The sequence below is a fragment of the Phaseolus vulgaris genome, chromosome 8 (genome assembly GCF_000499845.2).
Source record: "Phaseolus vulgaris cultivar G19833 chromosome 8, P. vulgaris v2.0, whole genome shotgun sequence".
Lineage (NCBI taxonomy): Eukaryota > Viridiplantae > Streptophyta > Magnoliopsida > Fabales > Fabaceae > Phaseolus > Phaseolus vulgaris.
In genome coordinates this window covers 678,639-700,070 of record NC_023752.2, presented here as the reverse complement: position 1 = coordinate 700,070, position 21,432 = coordinate 678,639, and the positions used below count along the sequence as shown (strand labels likewise).

The 21,432-nt window shown below is 30.2% G+C and overlaps 2 protein-coding genes and 1 pseudogene across 2 annotated transcripts; 1 reads left to right on the top strand and 2 right to left on the bottom strand.

Annotated features, from left to right (window-relative positions):
- The first annotated feature begins 5,225 nt into the window (after nucleotides 1-5,225).
- LOC137826931 (bidirectional sugar transporter SWEET9-like) lies at nucleotides 5,226-7,181 on the top strand. The gene is made up of 6 exons (XM_068633086.1): nucleotides 5,226-5,357; nucleotides 5,666-5,702; nucleotides 5,803-6,013; nucleotides 6,321-6,482; nucleotides 6,570-6,689; nucleotides 6,781-7,181. The coding sequence occupies exons 1-6, from the start codon at nucleotides 5,309-5,311 to the stop codon at nucleotides 6,979-6,981; spliced, it is 780 nt and encodes a 259-aa protein (XP_068489187.1). The 5' UTR covers nucleotides 5,226-5,308; the 3' UTR covers nucleotides 6,982-7,181.
- A 245-nt stretch (nucleotides 7,182-7,426) lies between these two features.
- LOC137823439 (uncharacterized) lies at nucleotides 7,427-8,525 on the bottom strand (annotated as a pseudogene).
- A 4,504-nt stretch (nucleotides 8,526-13,029) lies between these two features.
- LOC137824803 (plastidic glucose transporter 4-like) lies at nucleotides 13,030-19,373 on the bottom strand. Its single transcript, XM_068630483.1, has 14 exons — nucleotides 19,332-19,373; nucleotides 18,800-19,137; nucleotides 17,873-17,987; nucleotides 17,455-17,522; nucleotides 16,966-17,098; nucleotides 16,786-16,885; nucleotides 16,589-16,701; nucleotides 16,061-16,154; nucleotides 15,399-15,555; nucleotides 14,719-14,865; nucleotides 14,558-14,631; nucleotides 14,105-14,193; nucleotides 13,911-14,025; nucleotides 13,030-13,358 (listed from the first exon to the last, which is right to left on the bottom strand). Exons 2-14 carry the CDS (start codon nucleotides 18,939-18,941, stop codon nucleotides 13,176-13,178), a joined length of 1,530 nt encoding a protein of 509 aa, XP_068486584.1. The 5' UTR covers nucleotides 18,942-19,137; nucleotides 19,332-19,373; the 3' UTR covers nucleotides 13,030-13,175.
- Nucleotides 19,374-21,432: the final 2,059 nt, after the last annotated feature.

Genomic DNA, 21,432 nt, shown 5'->3' with positions numbered 1-21,432 from the left:
TTTACTGTAAAAAAAAATATTTATTTCATATTTTCTTAATTTATCGAAAACCACGTTAGGTAAGAAATGATTGCGATTTCAATATCCTAAACGTGTGAAAATATTATTTGAAAATTTAAATAATAATAAAGATATTAAAATAATAACTAGAATTTAAAAACTCTAATCACAAATCCATAACAAGATCCTATGGACTTGATTAAAAGTTACGTGTAGAAAATTAGCAATAAAGCTGTTGAGTAGTTTATAAAGAAATAGTAAAATGAGATTTATGATGTTAATTGTTACTTAAGCGTCTAAGTTACGATTGAGAGGTGAATTGTGACTCTCAATAAAAAGTAACTATATGGTTTAGGAAAATAAGAAAGAAAGTGAGAAAAAAAAGTATTTGATAGTAATATTAAGTAATAGACTTTAAACTTATTAAACTTAACCCAACCTTTAATCAAACATGCGATCACGCGATAGTGGGTGATCAAATTCTTGTTATAATATATTCTAGATGATTCTGATACGATATTAACAAGTGTATATATTTTCATTTTTTTAAATATAATCTGTATGTAATTATTCTCGTTTCATAACGCCAAAATTACATATAAATTAGGTCTGTATGTAACTTTTGGTTTACATCCAGAAAAAATCCGTATATAACATGTATTTATATATTAAATTAAATTTATATTAAATATTCATATATAACGCTCAATTTACATAGAGATTCATGTAAATAAATAATTTTGATAAAATAAGGTTTCTACCGATTTATATATCGTAAAAGTCAAAAGAAACTAAACTTTAAATAACTTCAATAATAAAATATTAATAGTTTAACTTATAAAATGAGATATTTGTATAAAGATGATGAAAGTGTAGAATGAATGATGAGGAATGGGTGAAGATTGAGCCAAAACGAAAGAAGAGAGTTGGAAATGGCGTAAAGCTGCGAGCACTCGAACAGCGCAATGTAAAAACCAGAAACGCAAAGATGAAGTACTTTTTTAGTGTTTGGATAATTGAATAGGTGGCTTTATTGGGTGAATGGATTCTGACAGTTTTGCGTGAAACCGTAGAAGAAGGGTTAAAAGAAAGTTATCAGAAAGTAAGAAGAAAGTGGTGGTGGTGACATGTTCGGTAGCAGCACGAGTGATGTTCATGTCCACCACCTTATAATGCGTATGCTTTGTCACGTCAAAGGTTTATCAATTATCATCTGCATGTGGTCGTTCTTTCATGCTTTTCTTTCTGTCTCTCCTCCATCTTCGTAAAACGATAATGTTCCTCGGTTTTCTTCCACCAAACCAAATCATCAAATCGTTTCTCCCATTTTCCACTCTCTTCTTGCCACGTGCTTCATCATTTCATATTTGGGTCTTTTGTTAACCACCATCTGCATCAAAATAAAACCTTCACTTTATCGTGGAAACAAAACAACACTACTTTACACAGTACAAATCTCATGTGCCAATTTGCTTCAACATTCATTCACATTCTTCAATGTTGTTTAATTAATCATTTAATAAAAAATAATTTTAAAAATAAAAAAAATTAGTTATTATATTGACTAAATTAAAAATCATTTTATAAATTAAAAATTTAGTGATATTTAAAGTAATTTTTGTTATTAATCAAAATTTATAAAATAATTTCTAAATTAATATCTAATTATTAATTAGTTACTTAGTAATTAAATTTTAAATTAGTTTTTATTAATTTTGTAGATAGTAATTTAGAATCTAAAATATTAATATCTAAAATTTGTGTAGCTAAATTATATATCAATTTATAAATCATTTTATAATATTTTATTAATAACAGAAGTCACATTAGATATTAATAATTTTTTAGTTTTTAAATTAATGTTTAATTTAGTTTTGATTAATTATTTTTGTTTTTCTATGATTACTACTTAATAATTTTTTTAATGGTTATTTAACCTCTTAATTTTAATAAAAATCGGGGAAGAGGAAATGCACACAATTTTTTTTTCTCTCACTTTGATAGAGAGTGGAGGATAAAAAAAATAACCCTCATAAAATTTATTGTTTTTTAATTGAGATTTCTAATAATATTAGCATATAAAAAACTCTTTTCGAAAGTTACACGTTCAATGAAATGGTAAATGTATTGTCATGTCACATTTTTTGCTTGTCAAGGAGAATGAATTTGTATTTGTTTTTCTTTTTTCTTCTCAAACAAAAAAATAATAACTTTTTTTACTTGTTTTACTATTTATATAGTCAAACGTATAATACATAATATTTTTTTGAAATGTTTAAGGAATTTATTCAAACTTACGAAAATAATTATGACTTCTCTTTAAACCCATTTAACTTATATTAATAAGTTTTTACTAAAAAAATCATTACATATAAACTAAGTTTAGTAACTAAAATAATTAATTATTATTTAATTAAATAAGTGATCATTTTATAAACCAAACAAAATATTAATATATAAAATAGTTTTTATTACTAATAAAAATTTATAAAATGATTTTTAAATTGGTATTTAACTTTAGTTAGTTACTTATTATTTTATATTTAAAATTAATATCTATTAGTTTTTTGAAACTAATTTAGAATTTAAAATATAATGATTAATTACTTTTTGTCTTTAAATTTGATTACTATTTAATGATATTTTTAGTGGTTTTCTTGTAATAGTATTCTTCAATTTTTTTTTTTTTGGTAACTTTTATACGCTTCACTAATTAATCAAAAATATTATTGACTTGATAATTGAAATGAAAGATAGTTTAGAATCAACATGGTTTCTTAATACATGGAAAGATAATTTTTTTATTCTTTCAACTTATTATACTTGCTAGGGTATTATTTCCAGCCAAAATTGTACAGAGAAGTATATATTTTTATATATAAGTTTTATAAAAAAAAAGAAAAATGAAAAATATGTTGACACAACATGATGAAGGGAAGTGAAACCTAAACTAAAGTGAGGAAATAATTGTTTGGTAGTGCTATAAATAGGCAAACAGTTGGGAACGCCCTAAGAACAAAGCCAATCTATTTATTAGCCAAACTTTTTTTCTTAGATCTCAAACTCAACCAACAAACCTAACTCATTATCAATTCAGTTAAAATGGATTAGTCTCATCATTTTACTTTAAGTTGTAGGCTCATTCACTTAATCATATCATCTTTTCATTGTTTACCAATTAATCTGGAGCTCTTTTAATATGTAAATTCATGGATTTAAATTTGTATTCATACCATAGTTTTGATGTTTTTTTATCTGGAAATTATTAACGTTTGACAGAACGAAGGCCTTTGTGGTGGAAACTTTAACGTCTCGTCATGTCCCCTGTTTGGCATACCATCTTGGACTTTAATTTGCAACATATGTTACAACTTGGTTTTTGCACATAAATGGTTCAATTATGCATAATTTATTATGGATACAGGTTAAAGAAAATTATTAAGTATTTGGGTAAATCGTGTCTGGTTCGCATGAAGTTATAAATGTTTAAGACGATTTTAAGATAAAAGTAATATACTGAAGTGGTAACACGATTTTAATTTATCATTCATGTACTAAAGTCGTTTTAACATGAGATGATTATGATTTTAATTGAATGTAATACAAGATTTAACCAAAGTCGTATAAGTTTCACAAAATTTATGAACAACATCTGCAACACGATTTCAATATTGATTATTCTCTATAGGGAAGTTGTGTGACTCATACACGACTCCTTTATATAAAATTGTGGCAACAAATCGACTTATATAATGCATAATATTTTTTTTTACCTGTAATAAATTATATAAATTACACCATTTACTTGCAAAAAGGTATAATTCCGCTAGTAAAAAAAAACAACAATAAATAGGATTACAATCCCTCAAAACCCTTAAGCCTTCTCACAACTACAATTTAAGCACGTATACAAAACCTAATGATTAATAACACACTACAAGTAATAGAAACTTTGTAATGTTAGATTAATTGATGTACTAGAAAAAATCACTAAATAAAAACTAATTTTAGAGATAAAAAATAATCAGTCACTATGTTAATTAAATTAAATATTATTTTAGAAATTAAAAAAAATATTGGTATTTAAATTAGTTTCTAAATTAATATATAATTAACTACTAATTACTAAAATCGGTTGCTAAAATCTCATTATCTAATTAAATATCAATTTAGAAACTAATTTATAAATTTTATTAACAATAGAAACTAATTTAAATACTAATAATTTTTTTAGTTTCTAAAATAATATCTAATTTAATTAATATAGTAAGTAATTATTTTTGTTTTCTAAAATTGATTTTTATTTAGTATTAAATATTATGAAAGACAAATCCAGGGCAAGAAAATTACGTAATTTCTTTTGCTATAAAAAAATATGATATCATAAAGAAAAATATAACTTTAGAGGAGATATGATAATTAAAAAAAAAAGTAGATTTCATATACATTTAACTGTGTAACTACTGATAGGAAAAAACAGAGGAATAGACTTTCATAATACAAGTTCATTGTATCCCTACAATTTGTTCCAGTTGCAGGAGTCTCTTTACCTTTTCTGTATTTCAATTGCTATTGGAATAATCATTTTCAAATATAAATGTTGGTTCAGGTGGTGGTTTTGTTTGTTTTTTTGGGCTCAGGAACCAAAATTTTAAACAGAAAGAAGAACAAGGTAGATGCATTATTGGAGCTAATAACTAGGCACAAAAGTAGAAGCACTATTAGGGCTATTTTATCACTATGTGGAGCACTGCATTAAAACCACAAATTAATTTGCCCCTCCCATTTAGAGGTAAAAGACTACTTAATACATATTGTATTCAGTTATTGCATGAAAACTGTGCCGCAAAGTGGACAAAGATACAACACGTAACTGCATCATGTCATAATCTTTAACTATTATCAATCATGTAACAGTTATGAATGTTGTGTGTATAATAAAGAGTAATGTTTTCACATTGCACAGAAGTTAGTTAATACTTAAGCCTCCATTTCTGGTTAATTAACCTCCAAAACTACAATGATGTGGCTGAAAATTTATCAGGGGTGTTGAAATTACAAGTTTGAGAAGAGAAAAAACTAGGCACGATGTTAGAAGTTGCCAAACTGATATTTGGTTGCATTTTTTATTGAAAAAATGTTAGTGCTCTTAAAAGGGATTGTTACACGTGTCGGACATTGTAACAAGTTATTCTGTATATAAATAGAAGGTGGCAAAGCTTGTTGAAGGGCACATTGTCCTACTCATACAGCACAAAAGGCAAAGCTAGTTTTTCCAACACTTTAGCAAACGCCTCAACATCTAAAAATGGTTTCATTTTCTGATCATGAGATGGTTTTGATCTTTGGTCTCCTAGGTATTAATTTGACTCACTAGTACTATTCTCATTCCAACAACATATGACTACACCATTTTCAACTTCGATGTCATCATCAAATATTTATATTTAGCTAGTCTTTTATTCCAAAGGGTCTAGCAAAAAAGATAGCTAGCCATCTTTGTTTTGTAACTTTTTTTTACAATCTCATTAAGGTTTTCAGTTTTCATCACTCGATCATGAGTGTAGAAATGCATCTAATAACAGTAACTTACAAATCTACCTGCTGATATTCTATTTTTGTATTGATCCTTCACTGATGTTCTCTGTTTTCTTCCCCACTATAGGTAACATTGTCTCATTCCTGGTGTTCTTGGCACCCTTGTAAGTCCTGTTTTAAACAAAAATAGAATCATGATTTTCCATTACCCCACTTACCCTTGAAATACTGATTTTTATTTTATCATATTTCTGTCTCTCACAGGCCAACCTTCTATAAAATTTACAAGAACAAATCATCTGAGGGGTTTCAATCAATTCCATATGTTGTTGCTCTTCTTAGTGCATTGTTGCTTCTGTACTATGGCTTCATAAAGACCAATGCTCTTTTGATTGTCACCATTAACTGTATTGGATGTGTTATAGAAGTTACATATCTAGCAATGTACATCATATATGCCCACAAGAAGCAGAAGGTGAAACCAAAATATTCTCTACACTTTTCCATTTTGTTCTACATAGCATATTTAAAATATGAAAAATATATATTGACAACCTTCTTCCGATATACAAATCCTGTTTTTTTTCTGAAATTTCAATTTTTATATGATATAATAAAAATACCCTTTTTTTTATATCATCAATTAGAGGTTTTTCTCGATATATCATTTCTATTTGCATAGACTTATTCATTTTGGAACCAGCTTTATTACTATCAACAGTGTTCAAAGGTGTAACTTGGTAAGCTTATTTACCTAATAAGCGTTTTGATGGATATTGCAGATTTCCACTTTGGTAATGATACTCATTGCTGATGTTGGAGGTTTTGGCTTAACCATGTTAATCAGCACCTTCGCTGTGAAGGGAATTGCCCGTGTTCATGCTGTTGGATGGATTTGTGCCATTTTTAACATTGCAGTGTTTGCTGCTCCCTTAAGTATTATGGTACATTCTATATTCAATTATTCATATAACACATATTTTGCAAAGTTATGCATCTGAAAATATGTAAAATGTGTACATTAATTGCAGAGGAAGGTCATAAAAACCAAAAGTGTAGAGTACATGCCATTTTCATTGTCCTTGTTCCTCACCCTCTGCGCCACCATGTGGTTTTTCTATGGGCTCTTTGACAAGGATGAGTTCATTATGGTGAGGAATAACATTCTATATCTATTACAACATCCTACTAATTTTCTCTTGAAATAAAACTGATGAATCTGTTGTTTTGGGGTATCATCAGCTGCCAAATGTGCTAGGATTTCTCTTTGGCATCTCCCAGATGATCTTATACATTATATACAAGAATGTTGGGAAGAACACGAAAACCAACTGTGCAGAGCAGCAAGAAAGTGAGGGCACAAAACAGCACAGCTGTGGTGACAATAAACTTGATTTCCCTTCAGTGGTGGAAATGAAAGAGAATCAACTGAATCAAGTTTGAAGTTGTGTTGTTGATAAATATCTAAGGTCTACCGTTGATGGAAGACTATATATAGGCTTAGGTTGAATGCTGAATAACTAATATATCGTATCTAATTACACTGTTGTAATAACAACTGTTGCCACTTGGCATGCATTGACTATGTAATAGGCTAATGATTATAATTCTGGTTGAAGTATATGGATTGGTTCTGATTGAAATCCCAAAAGTTCTACTTCTACATGTTTAAAGCAACACTAAAGGCTCAATTAATTTGAAGTATGTAACATTTATCTCAACCATGATATATAAAAACAAACTCAAAACAGTGAAAATAATGGCAGAAAATATTTGTCTACAGTATAGTAACTTACTTAATGTATAGTATGTATCCTTAATTAATATATTCCAGATCTATTCATTGGAAATCAATGAGGACATGAAAGTAAGGTTTTGCTGACAAATTTCCAGTTTCCATCGTGTTGACTATTACAAGATCCTTTTAATAATGTTATTGAGTAAGATTTTACCAGCATTATAATTAAGTATGAATGTCAAGCAACAAGGGAGACAATGGCAATAATAAAGGCTTCAATGCGTTTGGAAGAAACTTTCTTGAAAAAAGGAAGCACATGTTGGTGGGGTAGCCATCATAAACACATGTTGATCCAAAACGAATGTAATTCAGAAACTCATCTGTAATATCTTTCGACCCAAATGTTCTAGGCCTTGACCAATCCACGTGAGGCCACGATTGTAGCTTAATTGAGGGTACATTATATGTACAAAAGATCATGGTGCAAAAGAGTAGTGCCAAACTATACGTATTTGGTGTCAGAAACAATGTGAATGGCAAGCTCACGATGGACTTCAAACCATTGAGACCCTTTCTTCAATCGTTAATGTTAATAATGGGCCACATTTTGGGGTTGTATCTTCCTCAACCATCTCTTTCTGGGTCATAATAGGAGCCTGGGAAGCTCATGATATAGTTATATATAGTTCTGAAGCCAAACAAAGGGATGCAGGATCTGAAAGCCACAGAATTTCTATGGAGCAATTCCAGTATAAGTACAATGTCCCCAAGCACGACCAATCAAGCCTCATGATGCACTAAAGTAATTACAGAGTCTGCACTAGAATCTGTTTTAATTAGTATGTCTATTTCCATGCGATTTCAATGTGCAGTTATAGTAAGTATGAGTTTTGAAGTATTTACTTTATAAAGTCCATTAACTCAGAAAACCATGATTGTGACTCACTGTAGGCACTTTATTCATGTGGGGGTGAAGAGAGATGAAACTAAGCAATAGCAAGCTAACCTGGCCAGGAACATTTTTCCATAGAAACAGAATCTTCAAGCACGGTTCCATTGAAAGAAGGATGTTGGTGCAGGTAAATGGAGTAAAAATCATGGCTTTAGAAGAATTTTTCCAACAAGGGTGCCTGCCAGGGGTATGACCCTTTAGCCAAGAACATGAAGGACACTTTTGGATCGGCTTGCTTACTGAAATCTTGAATTCCTGAAACCAAGGATGCTTGAGAAACAACTCTTGGTCGGTCATGTTGTGCATGAGAGAGATGTGCCTTTGATTCAGCACTAGTTGAGTTGAACTTTGTGTTCTGTGATGAAGAAAATGCTTTCAATGGTGGTGGAAACAATATTATGATTGGAATAATCACAAAGTCCTGCAGACTGAAAGATGGGTTAATATTAAAGCATGAGACAGAAAATATTCCTAGTCATAGAACAATTATAAGAAGACCAAGTTACACACATTGTTTGTGTTCCTATACAATGGACAAAAGATTGGCTAGAAACTGGGTGAGATGGTTTATGCTCCATGTGCCAAATATCAATAGAGGCACAAAATGACTGCAAGAGAGAACAAAAAGCTTCTTCTTTCTATTCTCTCTAGTGAGTTGTGAAGTCTTTGAAGTTGGTGCACTTAGCTACTACAGCTTTCATGTTCAGATTAAGTCATATTATGCACTTTTCAACTGTTCACGAATCAAAACCATAAAGCAGTATATCGTAGCAAGGCTTCTAAATGTATCTTAACACATTATGTTGTTAGTTTATTTTGAATGAAATTAATAATAATTGAATATAAATATAGGTTTTTAATAGTAAGTTGTAAGAATGTACTGTGCCAAACTCTTTTGAATATTATATTATTTTTTATATTTTAAATTTTAATTGAGAATCATAAAATTTTATAGGTTTTATACAATTTATGCTCTTGTATCCTCCAATGCACATGTGATACAAATATTCAATTATATAACGTTGACTAGTCAAATATTTATTTTTTTTACATTTTGTTTTTAAAAAATTGTCAAATTAAACCTATATATTTGTTATTATCAAACCTTTTTTTTTTCTTCCTTTTCAAATATAGTCAAACATCAAAACATTAAACATTAAGATAAATATTAAATATCACTATTCTTCCACTACCAAAACATTAAAAATACCTAATTTCAAAACATTAAAAATACCAAATTCCAAAATATTAAACATAAACATTAATTCAAAAACATTAAACATAAACATTATTGACATTCTTCCATTTCAATAACATTGGATGCCACTTAGAAGAACTTTCATCCATTTTTTCATAATTATAATCTTCTCCGTCATCTGCATATATTAAAACAATGACAATTAATTAATTAATTTTTCATAAAAATAATACAATAAAAATAAGATAACTTTTGGCTCAATTGAAATCGATTTAATTGGCATGACCCAGTTTAGAGTGATAGGTATCTATTTCGATGGTTGTTGGTTTTTGTGGGATGTTGGGTTGGTGGATAAGAGTTGTTGTTCTTTTTGCCCCTTGTTATGGTTGCAGTGAATTTTTATTGGGTTTGTTTTGAGTTTGTACGGGTTTGTTTTGAGTTTGTACGAGTTTGTTTTGAGTTTGTACGGGTTTGTTAGATTTTTTTTGTACGTTGCCCTGCTGCTACCAATATTTTTTTCTTGCGGGTTAGCGGGCGCAGCCCGTCCCGCCCCGCCCCCGCCCCGCTACTGGCCCGCGCGGGTTGTGGGCTAATGCGAGTTAGCGGGTTGAAAAGGTCAGCCCGCCCCGCATTTTTTACCAGCATGCCGCGGGCTGGCCCGTACATCCCGCCCCGCTTTGTCATCCCTAGTTGTAAGAATGTACTGTGCCAAACTCTTTTGAATATTATATTATTCAAAAGTTTTAATAAAAACCGGAGAAGAGGAAAATGCACACAAAAAATTGTTTTTCTCTCTTTTTTATAGAGAGTGCAAGATAAAAAAAATCCATCATAAAATTTTATTATTTTTTTAATTGAGATTTCTAATAATATTAGCATATAAAAACACTCTTTTCGAAAGTTACACGTTCAATGCAATGGTAAATGTATTGTCATGTCACATTTTTTGCTTGTCAAGGATAACGGATTTATATTTGTATTTTCTTTTTCTTTTTCTTTTTCTTCTCAAACCAAAAAAAAATCATTTTTTTACTTGTTTTACTATTTTGTTCTCTATATAGTTAAACGTATAATATATAATATTTGTTTGAAATGTTTAAGGAATTTATTTAAACTTACGAAAATAATTTATGACTTCTCTTTAAACCCATTTAATTTATATGAATAAATAGAAACTAAGTTTAGAGATTAAATAATTAGTTAGTATTTAATTAAATTAATGATTATTTTATAAATTAAATAAAATATTAATATATAAAATAGTTTTTATTATTAATAAAAATTTATAAAATAATTTTTAAATTGTTATTTAACTATTACCTATCCAAGTTCAGCTATTTATTACTTTATATTTTAAATTAATATCTATTAATCTTTTAAAAACTAATTTAGAATCTAAAATATAATAACTAATTATTTTTTTTTTCTCTAAATTTAATTATTATTTAGTAATTTTCTTAGTGAATTTTTTTTTCTTACTTTTATAGGTTTGAATACGTAATCAAAATATTATTGACTTGATAATTGAAATGAAAGATAATTTAGAATCAACATGTTACTTAATACATGGAAAGATAATTTTTTTTATTCTTTCAACTTATTATACTTGCTAGGGTATTATTTCCAGCTAAAATTGTACAGAGAAGGGTATCCCTACAATTTGTATAAATTTGTGTATAGGAACGATTGCACAAATCGTTATTGGTACTGAGACCAAATAGCAATCGTTCTTCTCTTATCATCTTGTCTCAGACGAAGAAGCAGGAACGATGGCCGAGGCGCATGCAGCCGGCGGAGGAACGGCGGCCGGGGCGCATGCAGCCGGCGAAGGAACTTCCCAGGATTTTAACTTGAAATCTTGGCTCAGAAGATTACGTCTTGTGCGATACTACCGGGCATTTTCTGAACATGGGTTTCGGTATAATTCGTTACTGCTCCTAACGTGGCGCGATTTGGCTGAAATTTTTTTTCTTTCGGTTATTTGTGTTGCATTCTATGACGTTCCCACTTTCCATTGCTAGGTGCGGGTTAGCGGGTTGAAAAGGTCAGCTCGTCCCGCGTTTTTTACCAGCATGCCGCGGGCTGGCCCGTACAGCCCGCCCCGCTTTGTCGTTGTAAGAATGTACTGTGCCAAACTCTTTTGAATATTATATTATTTTTTATATTTTAAATTTTAATTGAGAATCATAAAATTTTATAGGTTTTATACAATTTATGCTCTTGTATCCTCCACTCCAATGCACATGTGATACAAATATTCAATTATATAACGTTGACTAGGGTTGGCAAAGCGGGCCAGCCCGCCCCGCGCTTGGCCCGCAAAGATGGGGTTGGCCCGCCCCGCAAAGTTATTGCGGGCTAGAATTCCCGACCCGCTCCGCATAAGAGCTGGCCCGCGAATTTGCGGGACAGCCCACGTTCTTTTTTTTATAATTAAATATTTATTTTTTTTACATTTTGTTCTTAAAAAATTGTCAAATTAAACCTATATATTTGTTATTATCAAACCTAATTTTTTTTTCTTCCTTTTCAAATATAGTCAAACATCAAAACATTAAACATTAAGATAAATATTAAATATCACTATTCTTCCTTTTCCAAAACATTAAAAATACCTAATTCCAAAACATTAAAAATACCAAATTTCAAAATATTAAACATAAACATTAATTCAAAAACATTAAACATAAACATTATTGACATTCTTCCATTTCAATAACATTGGATGCCACCTAGAAGAACTTTCATCCATTTTTTCATAATTATAATCTTCCCCGTCATCTGCATATATTAAAACAATGACAATTAATTAATTAATTTTTCATAAAAATAATACAATAAAAATAAGATAACTTTTGGCTCAATTGAAATCGATTTAATTGGCATGACCCAATTTAGGGTGATAGGTATCTATTTCGATGGTTGTTGGTTTTTGTGGGATGTTGGGTTGGTGGATAAGAGTTGTTGTTCTTTTTGCCCCTTGTTATGGTTGCAGTGAGTTTTTATTGGGTTTGTTTTGAGTTTGTACGGGTTTGTTTTGAGTTTGTACGAGTTTTTTAGTGGTAGATTTTTTTGTATGTTGCCCTGCTGCTACCAATTTTTTTTTCTTGCGGGTTAGCGGGTCAGCCCGCCCCGCCCCGCGTTTTTTACCAGCGGGCCGTGGGCCGGCCCGTACAGCCCGCCCCGCTTTGCCATCCTAACGTTGACATATGAAAATGAGAAAAAAAAAATTTCAAAATGGTAGAAGTGAAATCAAAACCTATCAAATTCTTTTTGTTTTTTCATAAAAAAACCTCTCAAACTCTAATAATAATACTTAACCACTAAATTAATAAATTTTTTTAACATGTACATAAAAATTATAATATATGCACATGTACTTCCAATAAAAACTAAAATTACAAATATATTTACTATTATTAAAAAATAATTTATATATATATATGTATAGTATTAAAATTTTGTAAGTTTGTTAATATATTATTACTATTTTCATAGTATTTTAAAATTATATACTTATTGTTCTTCTTAATTTATTTATACTTTTCAATTTTGTATATAAAGCATATATTTACTACTAGTATTAATAGTATCATTGATAAATTAATACCAATAATATTAATTATATTATCAGATAAAGTAATAATGTAATAAGTATAATTTATTGCATTTTAATACTTTTACAAGTGTAGAAAGGAACAAAAATTGTAAGAGCAGCATTAAGATCAAATGCATTTTGAAGTGGTGTTTTAGGTTGAAGGGCTAAGAGCAAGTTCTATTTCTTCCAAGGATCGACCCTTTGTTTCCACAACGTTACGAGCTATGTACAAGACAGTAACAAGACACACTGATGCAAAGCCCAAGTACACAGTGCTGATTCCAAACTTGTCTACTACACTCAAGAAATACAGTCCAATCACAAAGTTGGAGATCTGGTATCATAAACACAAATGAAGAGTTAGTTCTAAATATAAACAAAACCAATGCATGTGATGAATCCAAGAAACTTCATTGCAGTAGTATTTGGACATGATAATTTGGTATAGATTGTACTTATACGCTTATTGTGTGATTATCACAAGATTATATGCTATGAGGCTTGGACTCGCCTCTTAAATGGTGTGTTTGTACACACGTATAGGACACCGACACTCATAGGATCGTAGGACATGTATTGATGAAGTGACCAATTCAAAAAATATTTGTTGAATTTTTGACAATTCTAGCACGGTTCTATTACAAAAAAAGACTGAAACATACCTGTGCACATAAATCTTTATTGTCAATTTATACAATTCATAATTATATAATATATAAATCCGTATCCTCGTCTCCTACATTTTAAGAATTATACGTATCTCTATATTGTATCAGTGTCCGTGTGTATGCTTGATATTCTCCTAGTTACCTCTCTTATTTAAGAAGTAGAAATTTAGAGTTTCAAAAGATACAGATATATTGGATTCCACAGTGAAGTCCCTTACCCAATGTGTGCCTAATGACAAAGAAATTGCTTTTGCTCTGATTCTGGATGCAAATATTTCTGGTAGAAGAAGAGCAGGCACAGGACCAGCACCAAGAGAGAAGGATAAGACATAGCTGTTTCAAATTCATATGTCAGAGAGTGTCAAATCTAGCCCTGTGGAATTACTTTCACTGACAAAATTAAATGACTTACAGAACAGTCCCAAGGACTGCAAGGGTTCCAGAATATGGTGCAAGAACCTTCCAAGTAAATGACACAGAAAGAAGCAACATAGAAGCACCCTAGGAAGGCACAAAAAACAGGGAATATTAAAACCAACAAACTTCAGTTAAGATTACAAGCTTAACAGTAACTGATGTTTGCAAACAATCAACACAGAGAAATACAAATTAAAATCACATTTCTTAGACATTATTAAAATAATACAAAAACTATAAATTATTGTCATCATAAAAGTATTCATGTTTCATAAATTGGATACTTCATCAATTAGGATCGGTTATGTGACACAGATTGTAGCATAGGTACATTAGAGTGCACAATGCATTGAAGCTAAAGATATAGAGAAAACAAACTTTTGAGACCCCTGTAGAATACTAATAAAAAAGCTCAAACATTTTGGTTTTGGCCTAAGACAAAAGTTACCATCCCACTGAAACTTATAATAAGGAGACTTTTCCTTCCTTTTTTGTCCATCAAGGATGAAGCAACCATTGTGCCTGCAATGAAATCAAACATCATCCAGAAACAATATCCCGTTTGTGCAAATAGCATGATGTCAAAATTCTGGAATGAAAGATACTGACCTAAAACATTTGATGCACCAACCAGTGCACTTGCTGCAACATCAGAAGAAATTCCAGCACTGCGGAAAACAGCAGTTGAATAATAGACCACAGCATTTATTCCAGATAACTGCTGTAGCAAGAAAAGTGTTGCTCCTACACTGACAACTGCAACAAGGAATGTTTTATAAGTGCTACACCAACTCATTAAGCATTAATCAAATCCAGAGCAAACTAAAGAGTTGACAGTAGATCAGCAAAAGCCTTAACATAAACTGCAATGAGATAATTAAGATATATATCATCATAACATATCAAGGGAAAAGGAAACAAAAAAATACACTGACAAATTCAAAAGGTAAAAGAAAGTCTCAGGCTAAGTTTGAAACAAGCAAATTGACTTCCACAGTTCAATGAATATTCACGTTGATTGAGTTACGGTCCTCGAGTTACAAGTTTTCAGATCCTTTCCGATCTACCTCCGAGTTACGAGTTTGACAACATTGGATCTTCCTATACATAAACACTCTCAAATTAACATGATTATAACCAACCTTCAAAAGCTGCTGGGAAGCACCAATGGTAACAAAATTAACTGATGAAATAGCAGTTCTTTGCTATAAAATTCTGACTTAAAACCCTAGAAACCTTAGCCCTTGTTAATCAAACCTGGAATTAAACTAAACTAAAGTTTTGAATACCTTTCCAATATCGACTGCTGAACAGATCAAACCATCCAGCTTCCTGTTCATCAGAAGAACCTTCACTTGCTGCTCTCAAGTCCTGCATAACCACAGCCACTCTTTCTTTTCCATATAGTGTTTTAACAGCCTTTTCAGCTTCCAATATTTTTCCTTGCTATAAGGTAGCAGATGTAAATTTGTAAGAAAATATACAAGAAAATCACTGCAATTTCACAAAACTATTAATGATAAACTTGGCAAGAAACTAGATATCATCTGTGGTATTAAGATTATACATAACGACCCTAACTGTAAGATTTAACCCATTTAAAAGCTTCAAGGATGCCAATAGTGTCTTTAGAGATTTAAAACATAAGTTCTTTCCTTTGAACATGTTCATAGTTAGTTGTAAAGTTGTCACCTATAATCCAATGTATAGGTTTGAAAACAAATAGTTATCAGAAAGTTATATTTTTTTTATAAAAGTTTTCATGTTAGGCATCACTATGCAACTTGACATCTCAGCTAGGCTGACACCTCAAGTAACAAACAAAAAGTTATTGATGTGTCTAAAAGTAGTAATCTTTTATAAGAAAAGAAACTTAGAGTAACAATTCAAACTGCTTGTCTTGTAAATGTATTGTTCTGTGATAAGAGACTGTATAATATTGCCCCACAACCTGAAAAAGCCACCTAGGACTTTCTGGAGAAATAGCCATCCCAAGCGCTAACAGAAAAGATGGAACAACAGTAATTCCAAACATTGTCCGCCACCTGATAAAATTAAATGAGGGAGAAGAAGGGTGCAAATGAATGAACATACAAGAAACCAGTTCAGAATGCAAAACAAATTTCAGATCAAATTAATAACTAACCAACAAAGAAATTATTCCAGATCCTCCAAGTAAAAACCATGATAATCGATAATGGCCATGCATAACAAAAAGAATTATTTTGCAAAATTATCTTCTAGGATAAAGTTTTCTTTTGCTTCTTCATTAATTTCTCATTCGAGAAAGACACAAATCTCAACTTTCTTTTTCATGGGATGTTAATGATAGAGGGGTTTCAGTTCTAAAATTTTCACACTGAATATAGTCATTTACATCACTAATATATATGCATGCTCTGTGGAAAATAACCTCAAGAAGTAACAGCTGACAACTGACAAACAAGATGGTAAAATGAAACAATTCAACAGTGAATACCATATAGGATTTCCCTCCAGAGGCAAACCAGCCAGTAGTGCTGCAAGAATCCCAATACATATAAAAAGTTGATTAACAGATCCAAGTGCACCCCGAATATCGGTTGGAGAAATCTGTGAAATAGTAGGAATCACCACGTGATCCATAGAAAACATGTACATATGGTCACAGTTTAAAATCATTTATAAGGGTATCACCTCAGATATGTAAAGTGGTACAATTGCAGATGCTACACCAATTCCTATACCAGATAGCAAGCGACCAATGATCATTGTTTGAACAGTCTGAGCAGTAGCACTGTAAATGTAATGCAATTAACCCATCAATCTCAAAAATACCTTAAAGATCAAACCTTATACCAAGGGCAATTAACTGACCAAAGAAATCCTCCAATTGCCAGAGGGATTGCATCCAACTGAAAAGTCCTAGTCCGGCCAAATTTGTCAGCCAATGTTCCACCAGTAAATGAACCGACAGTAGCACCAGCAAGCAGTGTACTCACAATCCATCCTGCTCATAGATTAGTTCCAGTGAAAATTATGAGAAAATAATTGATGTTCATATTCAAGTCAAATTAGAATTTTGGGATACAAAGTGAAAAACTTCTCACAAACAAAAAGACATTGTTGTTACTTGTCAGTCTTGCTGAGTCTTGCTGAGATGTCAAGTTGTATAATGATGTCAAACATGAAAACTTTTATAACAGAAATCATGTTTGAATATATGCGGAAAATATGCCTAACAAGTTAACAAGCTAAAGAACAAGAAAGGGTATATACTTTAAAATCTATAGTTTCTTTTTCTGATAATATCAATCCAACAATGTAAACTAATTTGCAACAACAACTAAGGAAAAAAAGATGTACCTTGTAGAACCGTGTTTTGGATGATTCCAAGATCCTTGGCAAGGTACTCAAGAGAACCATTCACCACCCTATACCAAAAAGAGTGTTGTCAGATTTTCCTAATTAAGAATAATAATCAATGACAAATAGTACTATAACACGGAAAATTCAACATAGAACTCCAGCGAACTGTTTGGATGTTATCTATAAACACTTTCCAGAGAAGAAAATAAGAAGGAAAAAGTTAATTAAACTTCTCGATGGGCTAAACCTGGTTTATGCATAAGTTAAAAATCATGTTTTAAAGAGACCAATAATACAGAACTCTACAAATTAGCTTATCCTTGTTAAAAATAATCTTTAAGATGCTAACACAGAATATGATATGCTGCAGTATGAGTTCATTGATCTTTATATCAAATGAAAATGAAATTCATACCCAAGATGATACCCAAATAACATAGCTCCAAGGCAAGCAACACCAACATAGGGCAGAACAGTTCCAGAAGGTTTGCCCGAAATATTATTGGGGAGAAGATCCTCAACATCTTCGTCTGCAACATGATCTTACTGAGTAATATTCGAGGAACTTAAGCACATTCATATCATTCACATTATGGATGTGATATAAAGAGCCATCAGCAATTGAAAAGGATAATGCAATAAAAGAACAAAACTTAGATACAAATCGTTAGATGTTTCTTGTGTTAGATTGGAATTTCACATAACAAGGTTTGTATCAAAGGTCAAAGTAGAATACCAAGGTAAAACCTCAATTCTAAATAGATGCATGCTACCTGTAAGGTCATGGGCCAATTTTGAGGCCGTGGATCGGGATCATGTTCGTTTTATGTCTTTTTAACCTCATTGGCTTATGCCTGAAGCTGAAGGGCTGTGAGATTATGGACCGATCCCTTTAATTGGGAGAAACGGCTCGATAACCAATCTATGGAGTTAATGGCAGAGATCTCTTTTTATGGCTTAAGGAAGACGTTAACTAGGGTGATTTATAAGAGAGAAGGAAGACGAGTGAAGACACACAAACAATTAGGACTAGAAACCATTGTTGCTAGTTAAACTTGATGGCTTATCTCTTGGATAGAACACTACCAATGGCAAACTCTAATTCTGAAAGGAGAACAACAGCAACACCTATGCATCTAAGTATCGTCCTACAATAAACTATAGCCGAGGAAATCCCAAAACATTTGGATGAAATTTCGTGTTAGTGTATTAGCAGACAACCATTTAACAAGTCAACGAATCGACCACAATGAGAAGCATGTTCTTGGTATGCATTAAAAAGAGATCATGAGAATGAATAGCAACATGAAAAGCCATCAACAACAACAGAAGAGAAACAAACCAGAAGGCTGAACCCTGAGTGATCTAGGCTTAGCAGAGGAGCCAAAAATGCCACCAAAAGTATTTCCTCTGATAGAAAACTCGGTTTCCATGTCGAAGGAAGAAGGCATCAAACCGCACCACCAGCTTCTTCCACTACTCATGCTCTTGCACACTCTTCTTCCTCTCTCTTCTCAATTCACAAAAACTCACAAACACCCTTTGCTTCTGAATCAACAAAGTGGTTCCGTTGCACATTATCTGATTCAGAACAGTCAAAACACGTACAATAGTACGAACCAAACCAGTAAGCGAATCTAGGACACTCCAAATCCAATTGCCTTTGTGTCAGGAAATTACCTAACAATTAACGAAAATAAGATACTCGTTGGGATCAATATTTGTGAGAATTATTTCAGAATTATATAATTACAAAAAAATATTAAAAAAAATTGCATGAAAATTAAACTCAAACAAAATCTTTTATATTTAGAAAAATAAAAGTCAATGATGAAAATAAAGTTCTTTCACTCGGTCAAGAAACCATAGCATACAAAAACGTAACACGCCGCCACTTCTAAGAAAACTAACCGAATGTATTATGTTTATGTTTTTTAGTTTTATCGCTTAAAAATTTATCCATAAAATATGTAATTATAAGTATAGGATAAAAATAAATCAAGTTAGATATATGAGTGTCTGTGTGTTTTAATATATTTATATTATTAAATTTATTTTTGTATATATAACATAAATATTTTCATGTAAAATAATTATATTTTTAAATCTCTTTTTCATTAATATATTGCCAAAATTATTTTTCATCATAAAAATAAATAAATTTTCATTCATAATATTTTTTTTTATCGAGATCGAAACCAAATGAATCACGTCAATCGATATCGAAAGTCGACTGACCAGATAAATTCAACATATTAAGATAAAATAAAGAGATACGTAATATGCGATAGATCTAATAATGTTATCTTATAAAAATATATTAAGTATGATCCTTAAATAAAATAGTTAACTATAAACACTATATAAATAAACATGACTATACAAAAGTAAAAACTAAGATAAATTTTTATCAGTGTATTATATATTATTTACTATAATACATAATATTTATTTATTTGTTGGATAACCTTTCTAATCAAATATGAGAAAAAAAATACAAAGATGAAGACGAAGAAGAAGTGACGAACGAAAAACAATATATTTTATTTAATCCTAAAAGTAATATCTAAATCATTTTATTTCATTATTCAAAATATCATATAGACAAATATAAGATTATTAGATACGAAAGTTTAAAAAAAAATAGAAATCAACAAAAGTTTGTTAATTTATCAATGTCCAAAATATTTAAATTTGTATGTATTTTAATTTATTATATTAAAGAAAAATACTAACCGTACATTTTCTACGTATAATTATGAATACTGCAATTTATGGAAACTTGCAAATTTCGATGCATCTTCACTCTTATTTAATGACTATTTAATTTTAATCTCGTAACGTTTAATGCCTTAAATGACTATTTCTACGTGTAATTACAAATGTTTATTAAATTGACTTTCAATATTTGTTTTTTTCCGTTTGTTTTTAGATGTAGTTTGAGGTTTATTTTTGGGAAATTAAAAAATGTAATGATATTTTTTAATTTAATAAAATAGTTATATTTATTTTTACTTAACTCTTTCATTTCTAATTAAAAGTAAGGTGAAAGATAAAACTATAAGTAATAATAAAGAAGTAATCCATGTTATCTCAAACCTTGAAAATAACAATTAAATAGAATAATTTTTAAAAATGAGTTAAAAAATAAATAAATAAATATTAATTATTTCAACGTATAATTTACAGAGACTAAAAATGACATATTCGAAATTGTAAGATTGAGAAGATAATTTTTAATTTCAAAAAATATCTTTCGAATTCTATAATCTAAAATATTTATTTAAAAATATATTTTAGATTATAAAATTTAGAAACTAGATCTAGAATTATTTTAATTTTTAATTAAAGATATAATGATTATTATGCAGACTCTACGGAAGACTCTATGGGAGTGTAGGAAAAAATAAGGAGGTGTAGGAAGAATTAGCCTTATCCAATCCTTCCTCATAGGCCCATTTACATTCTAAGGTCTAAGTGGGTTTTTTAGCCTCTAGGGCCAAATTCATGTAAAGTAAAAGAAAAAGGTAGCAAAAATTACAGACACTAATTTACATTTATTTAGCATTGATAATAAGTTGTGATGAAAATCGTATAAAAATATATTAAAATAAGAAATACATACGTAGTGTAATTCAATAGAAATGTTTCTTTATGATGGGATAATTTTACTCTTATTTATTTCAAATGTAATTATAATGTGTGTTAAATATTTATTTCTAATCAAACATGTTATTTTAGAAATTCTTTTGAAGTCTTTATTGCAATGTCGAAAAAAATAAAACAATTAATCGTCTTATCTAAACTAGATATAAAGCACTTCAAATTTTTTTTAAAAAATGTGTTTTTCATTTATTAATTTTTTTCAATTAGAACATAAAAAGTTAAGTGAATGTATGATTCACTACAAGAAAATAAATAAAAACTAATTTTAGAGAAAAAATAATTAATTACAACTAAATTAGAGACCAGAAA

Bases quoted from the DNA above. Each gene is read 5' to 3' on its own strand.
- LOC137824803 (XM_068630483.1), bottom strand. From the start codon at position 18,941: ATGAGTAGTGGAAGAAGCTGGTGGTGCGGTTTGATGCCTTCTTCCTTC. The intron at 17,099-17,454 runs GTACATCTTTTT...ATCTATGAGCAG, and splicing joins CCAAAACACGGTTCTACAAG to GATGGATTGTGAGTACACTG. The intron at 14,194-14,557 runs GTAACTTTTGTC...GTGCCTTCCTAG, and splicing joins TTATAAGTTTCAGTGGGATG to GGTGCTTCTATGTTGCTTCT.
- LOC137826931 (XM_068633086.1), top strand. From the start codon at position 5,309: ATGGTTTCATTTTCTGATCATGAGATGGTTTTGATCTTTGGTCTCCTA. The intron at 5,358-5,665 runs GTATTAATTTGA...TCCCCACTATAG, and splicing joins TTTGATCTTTGGTCTCCTAG to GTAACATTGTCTCATTCCTG. The intron at 6,483-6,569 runs GTACATTCTATA...CATTAATTGCAG, and splicing joins CTGCTCCCTTAAGTATTATG to AGGAAGGTCATAAAAACCAA.